Source organism: Peromyscus maniculatus, chromosome 13 (genome assembly GCF_049852395.1).
Source record: "Peromyscus maniculatus bairdii isolate BWxNUB_F1_BW_parent chromosome 13, HU_Pman_BW_mat_3.1, whole genome shotgun sequence".
Taxonomy (NCBI): Eukaryota; Metazoa; Chordata; class Mammalia; order Rodentia; family Cricetidae; genus Peromyscus; species Peromyscus maniculatus.
In genome coordinates, this window is record NC_134864.1 from 39,325,315 (window position 1) to 39,352,468 (window position 27,154).

The 27,154-nt window shown below is 50.6% G+C and overlaps 3 protein-coding genes across 8 annotated transcripts in view; 1 reads left to right on the forward strand and 2 right to left on the reverse strand.

Annotated features, from left to right (window-relative positions):
* Speg (striated muscle enriched protein kinase) overlaps positions 1–2,397 on the reverse strand; it is a 58,503-nt gene extending 56,106 nt beyond the window's left edge. For all 6 annotated transcript variants that reach the window (XM_076549999.1, XM_016009990.3, XM_076549997.1 and 3 more), the window contains exon 1: positions 2,004–2,397. In XM_076549999.1, the coding sequence (XP_076406114.1) occupies positions 2,004–2,397 (394 nt within the window). The remainder of the gene's footprint in view (positions 1–2,003) is intronic.
* A 226-nt stretch (positions 2,398–2,623) lies between these two features.
* Positions 2,624–9,562, forward strand: LOC121822044 (uncharacterized). The gene is made up of 4 exons (XM_076550009.1): positions 2,624–2,976; positions 4,451–4,510; positions 5,951–6,012; positions 7,159–9,562. The coding sequence occupies exons 1-4, from the start codon at positions 2,624–2,626 to the stop codon at positions 7,170–7,172; spliced, it is 489 nt and encodes a 162-aa protein (XP_076406124.1). The 3' UTR covers positions 7,173–9,562.
* Positions 9,563–9,659: 97 nt separating this feature from the next.
* Positions 9,660–16,969, reverse strand: Des (desmin). The gene is made up of 9 exons (XM_006972147.4): positions 16,269–16,969; positions 14,980–15,040; positions 14,781–14,876; positions 14,498–14,659; positions 14,218–14,343; positions 13,554–13,774; positions 12,130–12,173; positions 10,607–10,689; positions 9,660–10,400 (listed from the first exon to the last, which is right to left on the reverse strand). Exons 1-9 carry the CDS (start codon positions 16,841–16,843, stop codon positions 10,359–10,361), a joined length of 1,410 nt encoding a protein of 469 aa, XP_006972209.1. The 5' UTR covers positions 16,844–16,969; the 3' UTR covers positions 9,660–10,358.
* Positions 16,970–27,154: the final 10,185 nt, after the last annotated feature.

Genomic DNA, 27,154 nt, shown 5'->3' on the forward strand with positions numbered 1-27,154 from the left:
CTAGTCCGCCACCCTGATTCAAAAGCATCAAAGAAACATCCCTGCTGGGGTTTGGAGGTAGCCTGCATCTTCACAGGTGACAGGCCAGGCCAACTTCTTAGCAGCTCCTTCTAAGACACTGAACAATCTCTCTCCTTCCCTCCCCCAGAACATCTTGGGTAGTAGAGAGGCCCCAAGATCGCCAAGGTCGAACAGGATGCTCAGTCCTGACATGCTATAACCAGCCCTTATGTCCCTCCTCTCTGGCCCACATTGTTCTCACCTGTCCAGGGAAGCATTTGAAGTGGCAGGGTTTTTTTGTTTTGTTTCTGTTTTCTGAGACAGGGTTTCTCTGTGTAACTTTGTGCCTTTCCTGGAACTCACTCTGTAGCCCAGGCTGGCCTCGAACTCAGAGATCCGCCTGCCTCTGCTTCCCGAGTGCTGGGATCAAAGTGCATGAGCCACCACCGCCCGGCAGAGTGGCAGTTCTCTATGGACCTGTCCAACATCTAACAAGTCCTGTGACCGCCACTCTCTTCCTCTGTCTTTCCTTTTCCTGACCTCGTCTCTCTTTCCTCCCAGTTGTATTAATTTATCCACCTTTATCTTTGAGTTATAGTCTGTTTTCAGCTTCTTTTACTCCAGACTATAAGTAAATAAAAAACTACAAGAATCGACTCCTTCAGCTCAGAATGCTTCCAGAACATGCTCCAGCCCCTAGGCCCAGGTTAAGGAAGTCTGTACTGGCACCTTCTAGGCCAAATGGAAGCCACCCTTGGCCATCTACAGGCCAGGCCTGGCCACTGGGACTATAAGAAGACTCCAGAAAATGGGCAGGGTGAAGCCAGGGAGAGAAGACACTGGGGGAGGGCACCTCACGTCCATCTCCTGCCGGCACTTTGGACTTCTTTCCCCTCCACTTTGTTGGTGGGGGTCTTTCATCGCTGGACTTCCTCCCCAGATCCCAAAGATTGACCCTTATATCCTACCACTGAGTGGGATGAGGTGTCTCTTAGCAAATGACCAGAACGGTGACATCCAAGCCCTTTGCATCTCTCCCAGAATTCCGTTTTTCAAAGTTTGGTAGGTCCAAGACTGTCTTTGGTTTAGAGAACCACGTGGTTCAGAAAAATGAAAAAAGGAAACCCCAAAACTGACCCAAGGACTATCAGCCTGGCCTGACACCCCCACCAGCTACAAGAGGACCATGCTACAAGACGGAGGCTCCTGCCCCTCCCCTCCTGCCTTAGTATACCAACCTAGAACTCTGCCTTCACACCAGCCCAAAGCATGTCCCCTGGACACTCACCTGGGAACCTCAGGAGACATGCTCCACAGGTTTTCAATATCGTCTCCATCTACCCTCCTCTTACATATCTGTATTTACACCGCCAGAGTCCAGAGCCTCCCACAACTCACAAATCCCTGAGACACACACACATACATGCACGTGGACTCTAAGCAGCCATTTCTCATGTCTGGACTTAGTTTCATCTGCTGAAACCCTGGACCCTATTCATTCCCATCTGATCCCTTCCACCTTGCCTGGTCCTGACCTCATCATCCTGTCCCAGTGCTAATCTTCAAGAGAGAAGATCTGGCCACCCTCCTTCCATGCGGGCCCCAAAAAGGGGGATTGGCCCCTTCAGATGAACACACACATCTGTGAGGGGCTGGTCACCAGGTCTCAAGTCTGTCATTGGAGCAGAAGAGGGCAATTCTCCCCAGGGAGTTTCCTTTCTGCTAGATAAGAAGAGCTTTTGTACTATCATCCAAGAGGTCTGGGTGGGTCTCAGGCTAGGCCCACTAACTGCTGACCCTTGACCTCTGACCTTCATTGGGAAGCCCCTCTACTGTGACACACTTTCCCTGTTGATCTGCCCTTTTCAGAGTGGGCGCAGCTGAGAAAACTGGGCACCTAGGAAGGAGGGAGGGAGGGACTTTAACCTGCATCGCGTGGCCTGGGCAGCCGTCTCTACCCCTGTGCCCCCAGCCCTGCCAGGCAGGCCCCACCTCTGCATTACCTCTGACCTCCAGCACTGTGAGCACAGCCTCGCAGGAGGCCTGGCCCCGCTCATTCTGGGCGCTGCAGCTGTACACACCGGCGTCCTGTGCCCCGCAGCTCCGCAGCCACAGGCAGCTGGGCTCTGGGGCCGGTGTGGGCAGGAGCTGCCCATCCCGGAACCAGCTGAGGTTAGGCTGGGGCGTCCCGCTCACTACCACCCGCAGCCGCACATCATTGCCCGCACACACCGCCGCGTTCTTCAGGGGCCGCAGGAAGACCGGCGCCCCGGCCCCTGCCCCGGTGGGGAGGACCCCTCTGCCGGCCCCCACCTTGGCTCTCTTCGGGGGCACCCCGGGGCTGGGAGGTGCCCTCGTGCCGGCGTCCTCGCCTCGCGCGCCCCGGCCTTTCTGCATGGCCTCTGTGATCTGGACTTGGGGGACCGGAGACGCTAGAACTGGGTGACCAGAGGGACGCCCCGGGGGGTATGGTGCCTTAGGAGATGGGTCCTATGGGGCCGGCGGCCGGCCTTCCTGCTGCCCGCCCGCCCGCCTTCGGCCTGTGCTACCCAGAAGGTCACCAGGGCCGCCGGCAGTTGCGCCTCTCGGGGACTATTTTTAGGCCCCCCGGCTCGGGTTGCGAATGAGCAGTAGAGGGAGGGGGCAGCAGAGGAGGGGACTTGGACTCCATGTGGCTCCTTCTGTCTCTCCCAGTGCCCCCATCGCCAGCGCTGGCCTGAAAGAATCTCCTCCCCCGCGGTATGTCTGTCCTCCCCCAACCCCGCCCCCAGCCTGCTGGACCTGGGGAGTCGAGTTACCCCTGCCTGGGCTCAGGCCCACTTCCTTTCTTCAGCCCCAGCGCCCCAGCCTCACTAGGCTGCTGGAGAGGAAGGGGAAAGGTCCAGAGGAGATGTCTGAGAGGTGCGTGGAGAGACAGGCCCCAGTGGAGGTGAGCAGAGGGACCGGTGGGCTCTCCCAGCACCTCCATTACAGCTGGTAAGCACCGAGACCCATATCCTGGAGTTCGGGTGGATTTCTGGGCCCTAGCTGGTCCTGCGCTCACTACCAGCACCAGCCCAGCTTCACTGCCCAGCCCACCGCCAACCCTCTCACAATCTACCCCGCCCGGGGAAGAGGTAGTTGACTAGGATGGTAACCAGCAGCCAATAGCAGCAGCAAGGGCAGTGGAGCCGGAGGGACAGCTGGAGGAGAACATGGTAGAGGTGGGGTTTGGAGGGCTTGAACTGCGTGGATGAGGGCAAAGCTTGGGTTGTTAAGGACTCCGTTCTGAAGGCAGGAAGCGCGACGACTGATTTCAAGCTGTAGTAGATGATTCTTTTGTCCAAACTTGTGGATGTTTCACACACACACACACACACACACACACACACGCGGGGGGGGGGGTAGAGACAGGTGCCCAAGCCACTAGACACAAGTTGCAACCCCTCACCATCTTCCCAGGTGCCCAATTTTCTCAGCTGTGCCCACTCGGAAGGGCAGATCAACAGGGAAGGGCAGGGAAAGTGTCAAGGTAGAGGCTTCCCACATGGAGGTCAGAGGTCAAGGGTCAGTAGTTAGTGGGTCTAGCCTGAGACCCACAGAGACCTCTTGGACAATAGTGCAGAAGCTCTTCTCACTAGTCCAGTAGAGAGAGTAGAGAGAAACCCCTGGGGAGACCCATACAAACAAGAGTGCATATAAATCTGATAAGCTGGATATGCCATGCCAATGTCACTTTCCTGATATTCATACAAGGTGTCACCCCTGGAAAAACCCGAGTGAAGTGTCCAGAATCTGTCTGTGTTATTTCTGACAAGGGCATATTAATTTACATTTCTAAACAACAACAAAAGAAATTTAAGGTATACAGTCCAGGGAATACCACAGTATTAGAGGGCTTGCATAGGATTTCTGAACGCCTCAGTTCTGTTTGCAGTCATACACACACACACACACACACACACACACACACACACACACGCCCTTTTAGAGATCCAGACCTGACTGTGAACTCTAAAAGGATGGACCCTGGGAAGAGCTGAAAGCCAGGGTCACTCAGAGATGGGGGTAAGTATTCTTGTCTTCTTGGTTGGTTAAATGAACCATCTTCATTCTGAGAAACTGAAGTCAAAGCGTGCATGTGTGCATGTGTGCTTGTTTGTGTGTGTGTGTGTGTGTGTGTGTGTGTGTAGGGGCGGGCATGCGTGTGTGCAATGGTGCTTGTGAGCGTGAGCATGCATTCCCAGGCGTGCAGTACAGAAGAAACAATTTTAACACTGAATTATGTCCATAAAGATTAAGAGCCTTAGGGAATGACTTTTCATGTAGTTTGCATACATTAAAGCTGACTCTTTGTGATGTGCAGGTCCGTGGGTTTTGACAAATGCATGAAATTGTGTATTTGCTACCCCAGGAACATACAAAAGCAGCTCCATCACCCTAAATATTCACGTGCGCTTCCTCTTTGTAGGCAGCCACACCCTGTCTACCGGTCCCTGGCAACCTCCAGTGATGAATTGAATTCTACAGTGTAAGTTGAATTCTAAAAAGGTTTTTTTTAAAGAGAGAGAGAGAAGCCATAATAGACAGAACACCAAGAACAAAGGAACAGATACTGTCTCATTTTTGTTCTTAAGCTTACAATCAGTCAGAGGAGGATGGCTCAGTGGGAAAGTGTTTATTGTGCAGGCATGAGGCCGGTGTTCAGGTCCACAGCAGCCAGGTAAAAAACCCAAGTAGGGCGACACACATCTCTAACCTCAGTGTTAACAGGGAGAGACAGGTGGATCCTAGGGACTCACTGGCTGGCTGGCCAGCCTACCGGAATTAGGACATTCCAGATTCGGTGAGAGATCCTGTCTTAAAATATAAAGTGAAGAGCAATAGAGAAGACATTACCACCAACTCCTGTCCTCTACACAGGCATGCATTGGTGGTACACCTGTGCACGCCACCCACTCTGCACACATACCCAAAGCTCACCACCCAAAGCCATTTAACTAACACCATGCCTCACCGTACAGGGAACGCAGCAGATGGTCTGTAAACATTGGCTGATTGGCTAGTTGGTTAAATAAATGAACCACGTGACCTTGAACAAGTCACATAACACCTCTAAACCTCAGTTTGCTCACCTATGTGTGGGGGAAGTCAAACTTGGGGTGTATTTGTTCCTTCAGCAAATATTTCTTGAGTTCTTCCTGTGAGGCGGGCACCATTCCATTGGCCAGGAACATAGCCATGGATGAAGCAAAGACTCCAGTCCTGGGGTTCCTTATATTGGAGAAGACAGACATTTGGCAAATAGAGAAAGTGTAAAGACTGAGGAGAGAAATAGTGTGTAGATAACTCGGCAAGGAATGAGAGATATGAGCGTGGTGGGGGTATCGCTTTAAAATAGGGTGGCTGGAGACTGTGGTGGTACATGTCTGCAATCCCAGCATTCCAGAGGTTTAGGCAGGAAGATGGGAATTCAAGACCAGTCTTGGATATACAGTGAAGGCCTGTCTCAGAAATAAAGAAATAAAATAAAAATAATATAGGGTCATTGGAGTCACCTCCACAGCAACACTGGAGCCGGTCTGGAAGGGATGAGGAAGGAAAGGCAGGCTGCAGAGAGCTGGGCAGGATCGTTGCCACCCAGGTGGGATGTGCCTGGCGGATTCTGGAAAGAGCCGGAAGGCCAGCAAGGCTGGAGGGAATGAACACAGAGTCAGGGTGAAATATAGCTTGAAAAGATGGCCTAGCATCTTGCAGGCCATGGTGTTTTTATTCTCAGTAGAATGGGAAAGCATCTCTGGGTTTTGAGGAGAAGAATTACATGAGCTGACCTATGTTGTGGTGGTATTAAATTATATTAAATATTAAAGTGAATATTAACTATTTAAAAGGCCCTGGCACAGGGCCGGGAGCACGGCTTGTTTCCTGCCTTCTATGTCCATTCAGAGGTATACCTGGACTTGTTCCCCAGGGTCTACAGTCGCTGGCGCCCTCTCCTGGACCAGGCTGTCCCAGCTGAGACAACTAGAAAAGGTCAGGCTGCGGTCAGGCCAGTTGCTCAAGACAGCTGGCTGTAAGGTGTTGGTCTGTCCCTCAGCATGGGCCCCACAGTACCCTGTATGCTGGCGCCAGGCTGGGTGTGCATGCTGCCAGGTTGCCCTGCCTTCTGATCACAAGTCTATGGTGTCATGGAAAGATCTCTGGGCTCTAGCAGTCCTGTCTTCCTTTGCTATAGATGGCTGTGTGACCTTGGCAGATCATGCCGCCTCTCTGGGCCAAAGAACATTTCATCAAAGTTGTTCTTGCTTTTGTTTGTTTGTTTGTTTGTTTTAAGAGGTCAACCTGGAACTCATTATGTAGAACAGTCAGGTCTTAAACTCATGGTGTACCTCCACCTCCCCAGTGCTTGGAACCATTGTGTCTGGCTCCTCGGAGTGGTTTTTCAAATGTTTTGTTGTTGCTACTGTTTGTTTTTTGTTTTGGGTTTTTTTTGTTGTTGTTGAGATTTTATTTATTTTTGTTTATGTGTATGAGTGTTTTGTGAATGAACATCTGTGGATACGTGCATACAATACCTACAGAGGCAGGAAGAAGTCCCAGGATCCCTTGGGACTAGAGTTACAGGTGTTTGTAGGCTGCCATGTGGGTGCTGGGAATCGAACCCGGGTCCTCTAGAAGAGCAGCTAGTGTTCTCAGCTGCCGAGACATCTCTCCAGCCTCCTCCTCCAAGTCTCAATAACATACTATGTGCTCATGGGGTGAGGGGAACTCTCAGTAAATATCCATTGAACGGGTGAAGCAGTGAGTGTCACCAGCCCTTCCTAGTGCATATTTAATATAGAGAAAAGTAAATAAACGTGCCCAGTGGGTATTCATTCAAGAAGCATTTAAATATTTAATGAGTATTACCCCGCACCAAGTACTCTTTGGGGTGCAAGGGATATAGTAGTGAATAAAACAGATAAAAACTGTCCTTGGGCAGTGACATTTTTAGGTATTGAATCAAAGGTCACTGATTCATTTGCATACGTGCCCTGGTGAGCTGTGCAGAGAGGAATGAGATGGCAAGGAGTGACCTCAGAGGGCAGGGCTGGAGTTCAGCCAGAGTGGACAGATGGGGTAGGAGAGTGCCCACTGGGATCTAGCTGCCTCCACAGTTCTTCCTGCTCTCCTCCTCAGAGAATTGGAGCTAGCCTGAGCCTGGCCTTCGGGTTATGGAAGCCTCGGAAGGTCTGTTCCCTTCTTGGTGTACACAGTCTTGTAGCAAGCTCCACAGCGTCTCAAGGAACGGGGGAAGATCTTGCTGTGGAAGCAATTGGGGTAAGGTGCACTGAAACGCTGACTCGTTTCAAAACCATGTGAGACATGAATCATCTATGGTTTGTTTTGTCCATCCCCTGGGTCACTGTGAGCTCATGGGAGCAGGCTCAGAAAAGCTCTACTCAAAATGTACCCTTTGGGTGTGGAGCGCAGCACTGGCCTCCTGTCTGAGGACTGGCAAGGGTAGTTACAGGAGACAGGTGTGTGAAGGCAAGACTTCCCTTCAGAGCATCCCCTATGGAGGGGCCTCCAGAGAACAGCCACAGATGATGGGATGGGATGAGGCTGGGAAGGGGATTCCTAGAAGAGGGCTGTCTGAGGTCTGACTGAGTCTGGAACCTCCAGTGCCCCACACCCTAAGGATTAGTCTGTACTTGAGCTGTTATTTTAGGACAGTGAGGCTACCCCAGCCCCGACCTATGTGTCCTTCCGCCCTGTGTGGAGCCTATGAGTGAACACAATTCACTCGGGGTGAAGGAGAAACAGTGAGGCTCCAGGAACTTCTTCCAGGCTGCTGTGGCAGCCTTGTCCACCAAGGCTAGGCCCTCAGCCCAGATATTCTCCAGAGAAGTCAACACATATCTGAGTCTCAAAGATAGCTCCTTGCTCACGTTTCCTGCTCTAGGTCCACGTAAAGACGTTAATGTCATTCTAGTCCATGTTCCATGAGAGGCTGTCCCTAGGCTGACTCCATTAGAGCATGTGGGAGACAGAAATGGCCAGCAGTCACAGGTGGCAGCGGTGGGGACTCGGGGTGGATCCTCAAAATGGGCCTGCGCCAAGAAGGTGGGGAACTGGTAAAACGGGTGTATCCAAAAGGGGAAGAAAGATAACACTACCAGGAAGGATTCTGGAAGGTTTTGGAAAGCTATTTTAGAATGGCCGGTAGGGATGTTAAGGCTAAAGCCTCGTTGGTTTATTCACGTGCAACCTGCATGTATTCATCGTCTTTCTGCCTTCTATACTCTCCCATCTCCTTTAAGGGGCCGTCATTTAGATACAGGAGGAGCAGCATGGAGCCTCAGGTCCGAGGGCTTAGCATGTTCCTTAAATCTTTCATTAACCTGAAATATGTTTTAGGAAGAAAGACAAACTTTATGCCCCAGACCTTTGGGCTACTCTGTTGTCTCTATAAACTATCGATTACGTCTTCTATCCATAGATTGAAATGCCTCCTTAAACGTACACCAGTGTCCCATGCATATGTGAGGCTTGTTTTATTACATGAATGTCTTACACAGTTCCTTTTTGTTAACATCACTTTCTAGGTTGGGGGGTTCTCAACCTGTGGGTCGTGACCCCCTTGGGGGTTCATATCAGATATCCTGTATCTTAGATATTTTCATTACGATTCATAACAGTAGCTAACTGACAATTATGAAGTAGCAACACAATAATTTTATGCTTGGGGGTCACCACAACATGAGGAACTGTATTAAAGGGTCGCAGCATTAGGAAGGTTGAGAACCACTGTACTAAGTTATCATGGCCTCATAATACATATACATGTTTTATTCTAGTTTCTCTTTTTTTTCCTTCTTTTTCTTCTCTTTAATAATTCCTATACACCCTTTCATGTTGTTTGGATTTGTTTTTGTTTTTTACACAAGAGCCTCACTAGGTAGCCCAGGCTGGCCTTGAACCTGAGGTCTTCTGGCCTCCACCTCTTGAGTACCAGCACTAGGAGTAAGGCGGCACACCTCCCGTGGCTCCCTTGGGTATTTTAATTGAGACTGCATTCCATTGGAATTGCATATGGATGAAGGATGGGTTGACATTTTCTCACAGTGTCGATCGAGCCTCCTTATCCACATAAAAATTCTGTCTGCACTTTTGTGAACGTTGTTCTTTTGCCTGGATTGGCCTCTGTGCATTAAAGCACCTTAGAAAGGGTTAAAAGGTACTTGGAAGACTGAAGAAAAAGGATCGAGAGTTTAAAGTCAAACCTTGGGTACAGAGGGAGTTTGAAGCCAGTCTGGGCTATATGAGATATTGTCTCCAAAAAAAAAGTAAATGAAAGGGGCCGGCAGTTTCTTTGGGAGAAAGGACTTGGGAGCTTCCCTCACAGCCGGTCTGTGGAAGAGAACTGTCTCCATCCCTGCCTTCACCCAGATGGCCAGATGATCGGAAGGTAGGGTAGGAGGCTTAAGGAGGAGGCGCTGTGGCTTTCTAACAGAAACCCCCTACCCAACCTCCCCTACGGTGCACACAGCCTGCCGCTCTGGGAGGCCCGTAGGGCAATCTAGCTGGGCAAAAGGGTGGCACAGTCCATCTCAGGGTAATGACAGGGTCCAGCCCCACGCCCCCCATCCCACCCCCCCTGCCCCAAGAGAGTCAACAGTCAAGACAGCAGGGCCATGTAGGTTTGTGCTTGGCTCTTTATTGTTTCTGTCCAGGGCCCCTGCAGTGGGAGGGGCAGGCGCGGGAGGTGGTACCCTCCCACCAGCCTGAGCCCACTCTGCCTCTCTCTCTCCTTTCCCCTCCAGCTTCTCACCCACCCGCTCTCCTTCTGTATCTCCTGCTCCCACATCCAGCACCTTCCTGTTCCCTCTTTACAGTCCCCGTTTTTTTCTAAGCCCATCCTGGACTGGGATGGGAAAGAGAGGGGTCATTCGGACATTTTTCAGGCCCCCCCCCTCCATCTCATCTGAGAAGGCTTCCCTCTGTCTCTGACCCAGGCTGGGGGTCGAATGTGGGGATGTCCATAAAGCTCTGTCCTGACCCTGCAGATTCCCAACCCCCTCTCTCTGGTACCCTCTCCAAAGCCGAAGGCTAGAGTGAGCCTGGGGTAACAAAGGTGGGAGGGGCCGGGCCATGGCTTGAGCCGGGTTCTATCTTGAAGAGCCAGGCTTGACACCCGCCAATAGCCAGGACTCATGGTAAGGTCTGCAGAGGTGGCTGGGGGTATTTCCTGGGCAGCATGAAGACCGCCAAGGGGTGAGATCGGTGAGGAGGGGGTCAGAGGCTGTGAGTGGAGGGAAGTAGCTGGGTGTGACCTCCGAGAGTGGAAGAGGCAGGCTTCAAGAGGCAGTGAGGACGGGGCCAGGACAGTGTCTGGCTTAGAGCACTTCATGTTGTTGCTGTGTGGCCTCGCTGACGACCTGAGCAGATGGAGAAGTCCAGTCCATTCATTGCTGGCTAAGGGGAGCCTCAGCTCCATTTACTCCACCCCAAGGCAGCAGGGCCTCCTCACCCCCATTCAGGGTAGGAAGTCGCCCCGCTGGTGAAAGACACCTGGCTGGCAGACTACCATGGTGTCCACCCCCACGACTCCCACCAAAGACAAGGGGTCCGGCAGACCACTCACCTCTCCATCCCGGGTCTCAATGGTCTTGATCATCACCGTCTTTTTGGTGTGGACTTCGGAACCCCTTTGCTCAGGGCTGGTTTCTGTAACAGACCCCCCCACACACACACGCTCAGCCTGGCCAAGTTCATATCTAAGCTGCGCCGTGGATGGAACTCCACCCGGGCTTCATGGTCCCATGTGCTAGCTGATTTGCACCCTCCTCGTGACAGACAACCTTCTGACTTCTCCAAGACCTGACCCTTGAGCCCAGCACCCAGCAAGCAGGTGGTTCTGTAGAGCCAGGATCCAGTCCTGCTAAAGAGATGTTGTCCTCAAGAGTCAAAAGATGCTGTTGTGAGTGCTGGTGCAGGATGGCAGGGGACCCAAGGCCTAGGCCCAGTACTCATGTTCCCTAGCCTTCTCTGCCTCTGGATTTCCAGAAGAGCCCTGCATGAGTATGTATCCTTAGACTCTCCTCTACGACAGAGAGCCCCAAAAACCCAGGCCTGTGGACCTGTTGGAGGAACGTAGAGGCTCCAGTTCTTTATCTATGGATAAAGCTAGTCACTGATTCATTGTGTTTCACTGACCCTACTGTGCCTCAGTTTCCTCTCTGGGAAACAGCAGCCATGATACTTCCCTTATTGTGGCACAGGGGCTACTGATCTGCAGCAGAAGTGATTTGATATGCAAAATGCATACTTGGTAACTGAATAAACAACTAAGTGGAAAAAAAAAAAAAAAAAAAAAAGAAGCCTGAGTTTCATAGTGGGGGTCACATTCAGTTCCTTGGTGTCAGGAGTTTGGCGTTCATGAATCCCTTAGCAAGCAAGTAGCCTGTAATGAACGTTTGACTCGATGGAGCACAGCATGTATTTTTCCTGATGGAAATGAACATCGAAGATGTAAAAGGTTTGATCTAGGAAAGGAGAAGCTGCCAAGATCTCCGACTCCCTTTCCTAATGTATCATTAGTGAGCGCTTTTCTGCTCTCTGGGGTTGGGAAGCCACTTGATCTGCATATTACTAATGTCAGAATGGCAGAATGCCCTCGAAGCTCATTCTCTTCATTGTTTGGCTTTGCTAAAAAAAATTGGCTCCCTCTTTTCAACCGTGCATCCAAACATCTTGCTCCCCGCAAACACGGCACTCAACAAACAGCCAGAGAATGGTGTGCCAAGTGCTCTCTGGCAGCATGCCAGGCAGATCATGAGCAAGGGGTACCTTCCTGCCTAGAGAGTGAGATGCTCCTACTGCCAGGGGAACACCCCTGCAGCTTCCAGAGTTTGCCATTCAGGACAGACACATCCTGATGCTTGAGACCCAATAATCCAGAAGGTACAGGGAATGTAGTCAGCACAATAAAACACAAACCAACACCCCACCTCCCCTCCCCCACCCCTCGGTGCTGTGTCTACAACCTTCTTTCTCTTCATGCCTGGTCTGCTCCAGGGTTCCATCCTTCTCCCCTAAAAGGGTTGGGCTACCCAAGCTGACTCCCTGGCCCATGCAGCCCCCTTCTACCACCCAGCACACACTCACCTCGGAAGTTGAGAGCAGAGAAGGTCTGGATAGGAAGGTTGATCCTGAAAAGCGAGAGACCGTGTCCCCAGAGGGTTAAGGACACTCAAATCTCTTCCCTGAAGCCACCATTTCCTTACTGTCCCAGCCTCCTCCCCCAGCCCAATACTCTCACTACCCCACAATGCACAGATCAAAAACCAACTCTAGCTGTTCCAGGAACTGTCCCCTTCTAGAAAGATCACGAATTCGAATCCTGACCTCGGGCGTGACACCAAGATGCCTAACCCCACTGCACCCTCCGGGTCCCCAGGTCCTCCTTGCTCCTGGTACTAGAGGAAGTGACACTCACGTGGTGCCCACCCTCCAGGCAGGCCAGATCCAGGAGTGGGCCATTTATGCCTAGTCTAGAAAAGGGCATCTGGCTCTAGCTACCTTAAAAGGTCATCCATGTTGTGTTAGAGGTAGATGTCATTCTCCAAAACTCAGGGGCTGGTGATGTAACTGGGTTGGTAAAGGGCTTGCTTAGCATGCATGAGGCTGTGGTTCAAACCCCGCTACCACAGAAACCAGGCATGACGGCACAGCCTGTCCAAGTCCCAGCATTTAGGAAACAGAGTCAAGAGCAACAGATGTTCAAGGTCATCCTTGAACTACATAGTGAGTTTGAGGCTAGGCTGGGCTACATTAAACCCTTCTCAAAGGAAAGAAACAAATAAAAACCGTGAATTCTCCTTGTAAGTTCATACCTAAACATGGCTGTCACACTTTTATGAGTATTGATGATGCCATTTTTTTTGGCATAATGGATCTGTCTTAAATTGATGTTAAATTTACATATAATGAAATGGGCAAACCCTTAGGGTATATCTAGTAAGTTTGGAGACGTATCTATCTCCATGTAACTGTCAAGAATCCAGATTCACAGAATTACGGTCTCCCAGAAGATTCCCTTGCACTCCCGTTTCTCCTGTCTGGAGGTTGGGCGGGTTGCCTTGAGCACATCATCTGTGTCTTTTCCTTTGTGTGTGCTTGTGTGTACACTCACTGTAGCCTCCCCTCTCTGAGACCTTCCATGCACAAGGCTTCCTGCCTCTTCATGTCTGTCTGTCTCCAGCAGGCCCCCTCCCTTTTCTTCCTCATCATTTTCCACTCGGCTTTCATCTCTCCCTGGACTGGCAGTAATATTTTATTACTGATTGCCGAATATGATTTTATGCTGCGGGTTCTTAATTCTAAAGGTAGATAAGGGAATACTTACATTTCTCTTCTTTATAAAAAGCTGTTAATTACATCTCGCTTTACCCAGGTGGCCCTGGTTAATTTTCCGCGATGGGCAGAATAGTGGCCTCTCGTCTAGGACTGTTTTCAGGTCTTGCTGAGATCATCTTGTGACGGACTGGGCTCCCAGCACCCTCCCCTACCTACCCTACCTAAGTCCTCACCGGCTCTCCTCGCCCTCCAGCAGTTTCCGGTAGGTGGCAATCTCCACATCCAAGGCCATCTTCACATTGAGCAGGTCTTGGTACTCCCGCAGGTGGCGGGCCATCTCATCCTTCAGATGCCGGATCTCCTCCTCCAGGCGCGCAATGTTATCCTGATAGCCACTGGCCTCGCTGGCGAAGCGATCCTCCAGCTCCCTCATCTGCCTCATCAGGGAGTCATTCTGCAGGGGATGAGGGGGCCCAAGTCAAGGACAGTCCCAGAGCAGAGCTAGGAAGGAGAGCACCAGAGAATCAGGGTGGGAAGAAACCCAGTGTTGGAGGCAACTCCTCATGGTCATGGTCAGGTAGAAGAATCATCAAAGCCCTCTTCCTTAGCTATGGAACCCTGAGAAGTCTTATGTGGTCATTCAGAACAAACCACCTAATAAGGAGCGTCTATACTAGCCCTCCAACCCTACACAGGGAGACACCCCCGGGAGTCCTCTGATTCCTTAGTATCCAACTAGGAATCCACCCGTCTGCCTTTACCTCCCTGTACCTCCTTTGAGGAGATGGAGGCCCCAGAGGGTCTGTAATGGGCTCAAAGTGTCACAGAGGGAGGAGGGTGCGGAACTGAGCTGTGGGCAGAAAGAGGCCGAGCTTGTGGGCATGGGGAGGGACTCACGGTGCCCTTGAGGGCATCAATCTCGCAGGTGTAGGACTGGATCTGATGCCGGTACTCCATCATCTCCTGCTTGGCCTGGCGCAGTGCATCATTGTTCTTGTTGGCTGCCTGGGTCAAGTCTGAAACCTGAGGGCAGAGATGGAGAGAAGCAGGCAGGATGCAGTGTGGGCAAGGGAGTGTGGAAGTTCCAGGCTCACCCTACTCCACGGATGCAGGTCCGGGAAGCACCTCACATGGAGACAGAGGACGGGGGCCAGAGCCCCTCGGCCAGAGCACCTACCTTGGACTTGTACCACTCTTCAGCTTCAGAGATGTTCTTAGCCGCGATGGTCTCGTACTGAGCCCGGATGTCCCTGAGGGCCGCTGTGAGGTCTGGCTTGGACATGTCCATCTCCACCTGGACCTGCTGTTCCTGAAGCTGGGCCTGAAGCTCACGGATCTCCTGAAGGACACAGCTGGGTTTCAGTCCCCTTCCAGTCCCTGCCAGAACACCTCCGCTCCCCCATTTCAGAGTCAGCCCCTTTTCTAGCTGCTTTCTCCAATCCCCAAGGGCCCTGGTGTACCTCTTCGTGCACTTTCTTAAGGAACGCGATTTCCTCATTGAGTGACTCGATTCGGCGCTCCAGGTCGATGCGAGCTAGCGTGGCTGCATCTACATCCTGGATACACGGGGAAACAACAACATTGGGGTCTGGAACAGCTCAAGTGGAGCCAAGGGGGAGAAAAGAGAGGGATGCCTGTCGGGGACCAGAGAGGGCTCACCGCTCGGAAGGCAGCCAGATTGTTCTCTGCTTCTTCCCTCAGTTGGATTTCCTCCTGCAGCCTAGGCAGGGCAGACAGACAGACAAATAGTGAGGGATAGAGCTGTCAATGGAAACCACTGCCTGGGACCTATCAGGGAGCCAGCTCAGGACACAGGGACAAGGCCCGGTTGCTAGGTAGAAACAAGAGGCCTGGGGGAAAAAAAATAGCAGAGGCCCCTCCCACGGGAGGGGGGGGGACAGGAAGTGGCTGGGTCTCAACCCTGGAGCCACACCCTTGAAGTCTATGTCCCAAATAGCTTGACCTCCCCGGGGTTAGGAACTGTGTTTTATTTTATCCACCTCAGTGTTCTCAGGCCTAGCCTGACCATGTGGCTGTTAGTTAAATAAATGTTTGTGACTTTGGTGGCAAGAAGGTGACTCCGCTCAGTTGGGTAACAGAAGCAGGACCGTGAACGTACAGAGCCTTTTCTATCTTTTATTTATTTATTTTTAGTTGTCTAAACACAAGTCTTGCTATGCAGGCTCAGTTGGCTTGGTACCTGCTTTGTATCCCAGATTTGCCTAAGACTCACATGGCAATCCTCCTGAATCATCCTCCCAAGGAACTGCAGGGGGGCGTGCCCCCATAGCGGCATTACTCGGCCTTTTCCTATTGGATCATGGTGGAATGGGCCGGCCTTCTTGAGCTTTAAAAGGGGCCACAGCCCTTGTCCACTGTCCCCTTTCCTCAAGCCTAATCGTTTACCTAGTGCAATAATAGCATTCATTACCTCAGCTAGGCCCAGGGACCAAGCTACCTCTTCCCCCTCCCCCCCCCCCCTCCCCCGCTCCCCAGGACCTCAGCACAGCAGAGCTGAAAGTTTGCTTCCCTCCTCCAGCCCTTCCCAGCCCACCCAGCTTTGCGGGCTCCCACCAGCCTCTTCTCCCTCTGACCATGCTCTGGCCCTCTACCTTGCCTCTGTTCTGGTCGGCACAGCACCGCTACTCCAGCAACTTAGAATCCCTTCAAAGGCGGCTGCTCGGCATGCACTAGGCCGCCCCAGGCGCCCCCCCCCCGCCCCCCCCCATTTCTTCTCTCTGTCTACCTCCCCAAGCAAACCACTCCAGTGTTATAGAGAAGGAGCCACGGAAAGATCCGGGGTCCACCTCTTCCTAGGGAACACCCATGGAATGACCTTCTCCAGATATGGGATGAGGAGGGTCCCAGGCTCCGGGAGGGGGTGCCTAGTTCCCGGCAGGGGGATGGGGTGAAGGGGGGGAAAGATCTGAAAGGCGCTGGGCCCTCACTTGGCCTTGAGGCGCTGCAGGTCGTCGATCAGATTGTCACGCTCCACGTCGACCCGGGCCCTCTGGTTGGTGAGCACCTCCACCTGGCGCCGCAGCTCGCGCATCTCCTCCTCGTAGAGCTCGGCGACCCGAGTCGGCTCGCGGCCCTTGAGCCGGTTGACCTCGGCGGCGAGCGCGGCGTTCTGCTGCTCCAAGAAGCGCACTTTCTCGATGTAGTTGGCGAAGCGGTCATTGAGCTCTTGCAGCTCCACCTTCTCGTTGGTGCGCGTGGCCAGGAACTCCTGGTTCACCGCGTCGGCCAGCGAGAAGTCCAGCAGCTCGCCCGCGCCGTAGGAGGGCGCGCGGGTGGTCCCCAGCCGGCTGGCCCGCAGCGACCCCAGGCCCCCGGCCCCGCCCGACGTGCGCGACACCTGGTACACGCGGGATGTCATCGAGCTCGAGGAGCCCTTGGTGCCGAAGCCTGCTCGAGGGAACACTGGAGAGCTCAGTGGGGAGCCGAGCGAGAAGCTCGGGGCGCCACCGAAGGTGCGGCGGTAGGAGGACACCCGCTGGCTGGACGAGTAGGCCTGGCTCATGGTGGCGGCGTGGACGAGGCTGGGCGGACGCACGGAGGAGGCAGCGGGCAGGCAGCCGGCTGGAGAGTGGATGTGAAGAGGGGAGACAGAGCCCCTTAGCCGTCCGCACTATTTGTAGCCCTCCTGACATCACCCCCCCCCCGCCGCCCCTCCCCTGACAGCTGCAGGATCCCTCTGTCCTGCCAGGAAAGGGCGGCCGCAAGCGAGGGGGCGGGGAGGCCAGCTCCCCTGCAGGAGGCCTGCGCCCCTGATCTGCCCCAAGAGGACTGAAGACAGGCAGGCCTGCTGGGTTTCACAGGGCAGCTCGCTGACAGGAGACCCCAGGCCGGCCTCTTTTTCCATTTGGAGGCCTGCCTTGTCCTCGGGAAAGCTGGCTAGAGATTTTTCACTTGTTTGAGGCCGCCTATTTCCTCCAAGAAGAGATTTTTTTTTAGGCCATTAGGATGAACAAGAAGGAACCCTGAAGTATTTTATTTGCAAAGATTGCCTAGAAAATGCTGAAGTTTCCAACCACCAGGGGTAAAGGCCAGACTGGAGTCTACTAGCCTATCAAAGGGGTCTCTAGGCAGGCCTGTAGGGTAGAGGGGGGCACACATTGGGCAGAGAGTTACCCAGGCCAGTGCCTGCCTGCTTATGCATACCATTGACGCCTGGGCTCTAGCTCCCGAGCCTCAGTGTCCCTCTGGAGGAATGTAGGCCTCCTGTTTCCCTCAAGTTTATAGCCAGCAAGATAATTTCCAGAACGATTCTGATTACTGCTTCCATCACACACCCCGCCCCCCCTCCCCGCCCGGCACTGCCTTTGCCTGACTCCCCCAGTCCCTGTCTCCCTCACCCCCTTCTCTGATTCATCCCCCTACTCACACCCCCCACACCCACTCGCACCAGGGGTTTGTGTTTTGTCAGGAGGCACATGTCAACCCAGCCATCTCCCTGGCAGCAACAGCTGCCAAGCTGAAATACCAGAGCTGGTATTTATAGAGGAGGATGAACGCATGGGCTAGGAAGCAAGGTACAGGAGAGGGATTCTGGGGACTAGGGGCCAGGCACCTGAGGAGATACAGGTGTCAAGGAAGGCTGGGGGCAGGGGGGACAAGCTTCAGTCACTCCAGAATGCCAGCAGAAATGAAGCCCTGAAGTGGGCTTGTGCTTTCCCTTCCATTCCCACTCCACACGGCACAGGGCACTCACCGACCCTCAGACATCTGCATTTCTCCAAGCACATTTCTGTGGCTCTTCACTTTCCCTGCCCTCAACAGGTCTCTCTTAGGACTGAGCCTTGCGGAATGCAAACCCTAGAAACAGAACACTAGATCAGCAGCCCATAGCTTGAACCCTGGAAACAGAGTACTGGGTGAGGAGCCGTCGTCTTGCCCGGGGCTGGTCGGAAAGAGTTACTAGAAAGCATGCCCTTTACCTCCCTAACCCTCGGTGTCCCTAGTCAGAATGGGGACAGGCAGCCTCGCATGACTGTGCAAGGGTCATCTGAACAGGCCCAGGAGACAAATAAAGCTCCCAACAATAATAACAGCAATGCCTCATATGTGCCGATCCCTGCTGAGCATGCCACACCTACGACCCCCCAGTTCTCCAACACCCTCACGAAGCACGGACTGACGTAAATCCCATTTTTGTAGCTCAGCACAGTGAGGGTCTATGTAGGCTCTGGGCCCAGACTGGATGTGACTACAGCAGGTGAACGGTAAAGGACTTGTTCCTGCTTGCTGTCTTTTCAAAGCCTTTCACGATGAGCGTCTAATTTTTATCCCCGAGACAAGCTTCTGAGATGGATGAGGAGTTCCAGATATTCTTATCCAACCTTCAAGTCAGTGCAAGCTGTTATGTTCTAGTTATTTTTGGGTCTCAGCTCCCAGTCTAGATCGTATGCTTCTAGAGGATTCCGGAGGCTGTATGGATCCTTAACACACCCCAAGCAGCATCTTCAGCTGGCATTGTCCCTTAACATAGTCTACAGGCTTTTTTTTTTTTTTGCCCTTTCCTTCACTTTGATGACGTCACGCCTCTTCTCACCAGCACAAAGAGTAGCTATAGCTATGTGACTCTGATCCCAGCCAGTCTTATTGCCTCTCCCAAGAGTGAGAACTGGCTCAAGGGATATGGAGCCTGAATAGAGGGACAATCAAAGATCTCCTCTGCGATTCATGAATGGAACGGGTTTAGCTAAAATGGCCCCTCGTGGTGACCTTGTTTCCTGCCCTCGGTTAGGGCGGGGAGCTGTCTACATGTTAGGCTTGGAAAGCCAGGAAGGAGACGCTGCTAACCTGGGTGCAGTTGTCCGTACTCAGTGCTCTCAGGCTTTACCCTCCGCTTGGATCGACACACTCCTTTTCCACTAAAGGCCCTTGATGTTGGTTCCAGTCATCCACAGCCCAAAGAAAGAGGGGAGTGACAGGACACTGCACATTCCTTTCTGGGACGCTGCCGAATGGACAGCGTCTGGGGCCTCTCGAGTCATCCCGAACACACGTAAGGGAATTGGCATTCAGACCAGCTCTAGGCCCCCTCAGTTTCTTAGTGAAATGAGGCAGAAAACAAATAGATAAATTGCATCATCACTAGTCAAAATCAACAACTACCAGACTTGGCTTCAAACCAGTTGGGACTATTTCCAAAATGCAGTTCCACTCCTGAGGATATGCTCATGGAAGACAGCGAAATAACACCCTGGGGCCTGGAAGGCAGCTAAAAGAGAAGCTCTCCAAATCACACAGTGCCACTGGAGCAAGACGTTGGCCTCTCGAGGGGGCCACTGGGAACTGGACACACTAAAAATAATCATTATCTTCCTGGCTGGGCAATGTACATGGTCAAGATACAGGTATACAAGAGTTTAGTGAAAAAATGTCTCCCATTTTTCAACAGTTAACCATCCCACCCTGTCTCTCCCCCACCCACCACAGAACCAAATTTTAGGTGGTGGCTGTTGTCGTCCTAGAGACATTTTGAGCATATAGATGGAACTGACCTCCTTTTAATCTTTTCTTTTTGTGTTTCTGTAGCCCAGACTGGTGTCCAACTCAAGATTCTCCTGCCTTAGCCTCCAGAGCGCTGGGATTACAGGGGTATACCGCTCCACCTGGCTTTTTCCCCTCTTAAAATATTTCACACGCTGTTCTGAGTCAAGCTGTTTCCAACCGAGTCAGCAATGTTAAACACCTGTTTAAACACAGGTGTCTTAGAAAGTGTCCTGTTTTTAGTACCCTAATAACAGTCATGCTTTATTATAATAAAATATATGTAGCATAAAATTGACCTTCATCTGTTTGTTTGAGACAGTTTCCGCCATGTAACCCTGGATAGCCTAAGCCTTGATAATATAGACCATACTGACCCCAAACCTGCCTTGATCCTGTGTTAGGATTATAGGCCTGGGCCACTCTGGCCATTTTTTACCATTTCTAAGCAGAGTCAGCAGCAGCAAGCCCATGCTCACTGTTGGGCACTCATGATCACTACCCGACCTTGAAACTATGTTAATTTTCCCAAGCTGAAACTCCGCTTTACAGTAACTTGCTCCACCCAGCTCTCCCTCCTACCCTTGATAAAATTTGTCAAAGCCCAATCATGGTGGCCCACACCTTTAATCCCAGTACTCAAGGGGCAGAGGCAGGCAGATTTCTGTGAGTTCAAAGCCAGCCTGGTCTACACTGTGGGTTCCAGGACAGCCAGAGCTACCTAGAGACACCTTCTCTCAAAAAACTAAACCAATCAATCAAACAACAACAAAAACTGGCAAAAAGTAAACTGAGGCACAAATCTTAGGCAGAAAGTATTCATTATTTTTATGTAGATGGATGTTTTGCTGGTACATATGTCTGCACACCACAGGGATGTGGTGTCCACGAAGGCCAGAAGAAGGCGTAGGATCCCCTGGAACCGGAATTCCAGGTGATTGTGAGCTTCGATGTGGATGTTGGGAATCTAACCCAGGTCCCCTGAAGAGCAGCCAGTGCTCTGTGACTGCTGAGCCACCTCTCCAGCCCTAACAAATCTTGAAGAGTTTGTGTGAGCAGAGACTGGGTATCCAGCTCAGTTGCCCAACATACACACAGCCTTGGATTTGATCGCTGGTACTGAATAAACTAGGCGTGTTTTAGCACATGCCTATAATCCTAGAATTTGGGAGGAAGAGGCAGGAGGATTAGGAGTTCAAGTTTATTCTTGGCTACATAACAACTTTGAGGCTAGCCTGGGCTACAGATTTTGTTTCCAAAGCAAACAAATGCTGGAGTTCATTGGCCCTGACAATGATTTCCGGCTCAGGCGGCTGCACAGGGAAGTGGTTCAAGAGTTCCATACAGGGAGCAGAAGGGGGAGGCATTCACCGGCCAGACACACAGACAAAGCAAAGACAATACTGGATTGGTCCTGCGTCTGTCTACCTTTGTCTCCCAGTTGGAAACCTGGTCTGTGCCTGTTATTTCCACCTGTTTGGGCTAAGTTCGCTATTTCTTTCTTTCCATCCATATTTACCCTGCCTTTCTCTGTTTTGTTCTGAGATGGGGGTTTGCTGTGTAGCCCAGACCTACCTTGAACTTATTCTGTACCTCAGCCTGATTTTGAACTTTCGATTCTCCTGTCTTAGCTTATGATTTCCTATAAGTACAGTCTTGAACAAGAAATAGCTCCAGTCAAGTTTCCCTTCTATTTGCAGAGCAAACAACTATCGGGTTACTCACGAGCCCTGTCTGGCTTTCTTCTATACAGGGATTCCTCAAGTCCATTTAAACACCGTATCTTATTTCTCTATGGATTTGATTGCAGTGGGTACCTATGGACATGGAATCATCACACAAGATGCATCTCCTTGTAACTGGTTTATTCGACTTAGCACAACTCCTTCAAGGTTCCTCCATGTTATCGTAGGTGCCAGAGTCCCTTCCTTTTAAAGGTTGAATGATGTTTTCTCATTTGTAATGTTACTCCTTCGGTTGCTTCAACTGTTGATGGGCAATTGGGTTGTTCCCACCTTTAGCTGTTGTGAATAATGCTGGATGATGCCCTGCTATAACACTGACTGGCCAGGCATGACCTGCCTGGTGGCACAATAGTGTCGTGATCGCTCTGGGGGTAACCAACTGCTTTCTGGTTGGATTTGAGGCCTGCGCCACAGGAGGGAATTCACACCTGGTAATGTGATTATGGTCAAGAGTCTATGGCTGGGGAGGTCATCGGCCCTGTTATTGTTGTTTTGATACATGATGATGATGTCAAGTTGCCTTCTAAATATTTGTTTAGACCTATAATGAGCGCAACCTTTGTCAGAGAAGCTTCATTTTGTAGCGGCAGTGTTGAGTACAGACTCATGACTATTCAAGGTGCTGAGAATAAGTGACTGTGGCATCTGTGCCAACCTCTCCCTGACCCAGGCCTCAGGGAGCATCTCAGCAGACAGGGCAGGAAGAATGTAAGAACTGGAGACTAGAAAGGAATGATGAGAAATTCTGTCTTCTGGACGTGACATGGCCGTTAGCCATTGCTCTCATGAACCACAGCCGTTGTGGTCATCTGCACAAGACCAAGCCAATCAAAGTTCCAGGATGGGTGGGAGGAGAGGCTGGTGAGGCCCCAACTCTAGCTGAAGAGCTATCATTGGCAATGGATAACTTCTAGATAAGGAAGAGTCATTTTTCTTTGGGAGTATGGCCACGAGCATGTTTCCCATTGTCTTAGTTTGGGTTTTTATTGCTGTGAAGAGACACCATGACCACGGTAACTCTTTTAACATTTAATTGGAGTGGCTTGCTTACTTTCGGAGGTTCAGTCCATTATCATGGTAGGAAGCATGGCAGCTTGCAGGCAGATGTGAAGAAGCTGAGAGTCCTACATCTTGCAGGCAACAGGAAGCCCACTGAAAGAAGCTTGAGCAAGAGACCTCAAAGCCCACCCCCACAGTGACACACTTCCTCCAACAAGGCCACATCTCCTAAGAGTGCCGCTCCCTTTGGGGGGTTGTGGTAATATATTGTGTACCCCAATAAAGCTTACCTGGGGATCAGAGGACAGAGCCAGCCACTAAATTAGACATAGAGGTCAGGCAGTGGTGACACACACCTTTATTTTTTATTTTTTCTTTAAAGATTTATTTATTTATTATGCATACAATGTTCTGTCTTCATGTATGTCTGCAGGCCAGAAGAGGGCACCAGATCTCATTACAGATGATTGTGAGCCACCATGTGGTTGCTGGGAATTGAACTCAGGACCTCTGGAAGAGCAGTCAGTGTTCTTAATCTCTGAGCCATCTCTCCAGCCCAGACACACACCTTTAATCCCATGAAGTAATATGGCAGGACACAGAAAGGTATATAAAGGTGTGAGGAAACAAGAACTCGCTCTCTTGAGGCTGAGGATTTCGTAGAGGTAAGCTAGTGGCTGGCTGTTCTGCTTCTCTGATCTTTCAGCTTTCACCCCAATATCTGGCTCTGTTTTTTTTTTTATTATAAGACCTTTTAAGATTTGTGTTATGAGGGGCCATTTTCTTTCAAACCACCACACCCATGTTCCAATAGATGGTCCTACACCCATGAGCAGCACACAGGTAGCATGAACTGAACTCAGAGGGGTTGGTTGGTTTGTTTGTTTACAGAAGAGCATATGAAATTGGGAAGGGGGTGTGCTGGAGAAAGGAGGGCCCAGAGGAGATTGAGGGGTGGACATGATCAAAATACACTGTGGTGGCTTCATGATCAATGGTAGCACATCTAACTCTGAAATTCATCATGTACATGTGAAAAATTCTCAAAGAACAAAGTTAATAGTTACATTTTTAAAAAGCTTCTCCACATCACTCCCAACACTCATTATGTTCTCACCTTGTCTGTTTTGTATTATCTGTCCTAATGAGCATGAAGTGGTACCTCACTGTGGTTTTAATTTGCAAATCACTAATCATCAGTGATGCTAAACATCTTCCTATGTTTATTGGTCAATTTTGGATAAGTGTCTGTCCTAGGTAGGGTTTTTACTGCTGTGACAAATGCAAATTGGAAAAGAAAGGGTTTGTTCAGCTTACACTTCCACATCACAGTGCATCATTGAAGGATGTCAGGACAGGAACTCAAGCAGGGCAGGAACCTGGAGGGAGGAGCTGATGCAGAAGCCATGGAGGGGAGCTGATTATGGGCTTGCTCCTCATGGCTTGCTCTCTGTGGCTTGCTCAGCCTGCTTTCTTATAGAACCCAGGATCACCAAGCCCAGGGATGGAACCACCCAAAATGGGCTGGGCCCTCCCCCATTGATCACTAATTAAGAAAACGCCTTACAGCCGGATGTTACGGAGCCGATCTCTCAATTGAGGTTCCCTCCTTTCAGACAACTCTAGTTTGTGACAGCCAGCACAGTGTCTATTCAAATCCTGGGCCCACTTTCTCATTGGGTTGTTCTCTTTGCTGATTTGTGAGATCTCTTTATATATTCTCAGGCACTGATCCTCTACCAGGTACCAGGTATACGGTCTGCAACCGTCCCATTCTGTGGGTGTCTTTTCATTCTCTTAACAGTGTCCTTGGGTGGCTTCTGTTGTTTTGTTCTGTTTTTTTGGTCTTTGTTATCTGTTTGTTTGGTTTTGAGACAGAGTCTCTCTCTATACTCCCAGCTGTCCTGGAGCTCACTATATAGATCAAGCTAGCTTCAAACTCACAGAAATCCTCCTGCCTCTGCCTCCTGAGTGATGGAATTAAAGGAGTGTGCCACCACGCCAGGCTCCTAGTGTCCTTAGGTGACAATAATTTTTTTTTTTTTTTTTTTTTTTTTTTTTTTTTTTTTTTTTTTGGTTTTTTCGAGACAGGGTTTCTCTGTGTAGCTTTGCGCCTTTCCTGGAGCTCACTTGGTAGCCCAGGCTGGCCTCGAACTCACAAAGATCCGCCTGCCTCTGCCTCCCAAGTGCTGGGATTAAAGGCGTGCGCCACCACGCCCGGCTAATAATTTTTTTTTTTAATTTTTGTGAAAATCAAGAGTCAATTTATCTCTCTTTTTCACATTTTTAAGCCATATCCAAGATATCATCAGTTTTGCCAAATCCAGTGACATGATGTTTCCCCACTATGGTTTTTTCCTAACAATTTTGTACTTTTTAACTGTGTTTAAGTACAGTTACATTTTGGGCTAATTTCTATATAGGGTGTAAGGTAATGGCCCCAAGTTGGTTCTTGCATGTGAATGGTCCATGTTCCCACCACCATTTGTGGAGACCTGCCTTTTTCTCATTGAATGATCTTGGTCCCCTGGTTGAAAACCATGTGACTATGTGAGATTTATTTCTGAGTTCTGTTCTTTCCCATTGGCCTATATATTTGTATTTATTCTAGTACCACACTGTTTTGATAACTGTAACTTTAGTAGTGTTTTGAAATCAACACATATAAGTTGGCCAGCTTTGTTCTTCTTTTCCAGCTTTTGTTTTGTTTTTTTAGTTGAAGCCACTTGAGAGACCGTAGGCAGTTTAGGACGTATTTTTTGTTTTCTATAAAAAAAAAAAAAAAATGGGGCTTTTTTTAATTTGGATTTTTTGGGGTTTTTGTTGTTGTTGTGTTTGCTTTTTGTTTTGTCTTGTTTTTCAAGAGAGGGTTTCTCTGTGTAACAGTCCTGGCTGTCCTGAAACTCGCTTTGTAGACCAGGCTGGCCTCGAACTCACAGAGATCCGCCTGCCTCTGCCTCCCGAATGCTGGGATTAAAGGCATGTACCACCATGCCTGGCAAAAAGTGGAGTTTTGATAGAGATCAAACTGAATATATGCACAGCTTTGGGGGATATCAACATCTTTACAATATTGCAGGCTATGAACTGAAGATTTTCACTTTAATGTCTTTGCTTGTATTTCACTCTACGGATCTGGCACAGTTTATTCAGCACGTCCCTTATTTATGAACAGTTATATAGTCTTTTGTTAGTATAAACAATGCTGTTTGGAACATCTTCAGGACACACCTTTGAATGCCTACTTTGGTGAGTTATTTTTTAATGTAAACTCACGTTATTTCATGATCACACCTCTTGCTGGAGCTCATTGATACTGGGAAATGTTCAGGTCCACCCAGGCCAACCTATTTGTCGGACACACTTTAAGTTCTCGGAGGCTGTGGTGGGGTAATTGGTAAAGGGTTTGCCTTGCTAGCATGATGACCTGAGTTCTGTCCCCAGAACCCACGTTAGGGGGGGAAGTGGGGCAAGTGGCGAGTGCTGGTAACTCCTGCGCTGGGGAGGCAGACACATGTCGGATCCCGAGGCTTGCTGGGGGCCACTCTAGCCTACTTAGGGAGTTTCAAACCAGTGAGAGACCCTGTCCCAGACAAAGACACAAACAAACAAACAAACAACCTAAAAGCTAAAATGACAGCAATGAAGAATGACAGCAGAGGTTGTCCTTCACCTGCACGAACACACAAGTACATGCACACCCACATGCATCTGCACACATGAATCTGCACATACATTCTCTCTCTGTCTCTCTTTCTCTCTCTCTCTCTCTCTCTCTCTCTCTCTCTCTCTCTCTCTCTCACACACACACACACACACACAATCTGTGTATGATGTAAGATTCAGGCCTTCCACAGTGGATACTGGTGTTAAATGTTGTTGACTAAGGAAGGAAGACAGACAGTCTCGCTGAAAATCTGAAGTACTCTGACATTTAAGGCTGGGACCCACAGGTCTTCGGATGGAACAGCCCTTGCTCATCCCTCTGTTTACGGCTTTAATCTCCTCCACTGCGGTTCCTGTGGGCACCTGGCTGGTTGAGCCCCTCCACAGCTTAGGAACTCACTGTCTGCACAAAGCCTACCTACCCGTCTACACCTAACTTGTCTCCACTATGCAGCAGAGAACACCTTTGCTGGTAGCAAACATTGCCCCAGGGATGGCCCCACCCACTCTGACAACTTCAGCTGCCTTGCCTCTCTGTATGTCCCTTACTTAAGCCTCTTTTGTGTTGGGACACTGCCAAGCTCTCCCCAGGCTCCAGGCTTCGCAGGTACATGCAGTTCCCTGCACATCTCGGACCTCACAGAGGGCTCCCTGAAACACAAGGGTCCTGGATAACCCCGAGATGCCCCAAGATTCCATGGATGGCACAGATGGGTGACAGGCGGCTGGCATAGATGGAGAGCTGGGGTAGAGAACAAGACTCTTGGATGAGCCAAAACTGCAGGATGGGAAGAGAGAGAACCAGACTCTTGTGCTCTTTGCAACAAGGAAAAGGGCCTCACCCTAGGATCCCAGGGACCAGACAGTGCTGATCCCTCCCATAGCATGTCCTCCCTCTACTGGCTGGCTGTCTTATTTCAGTTGTC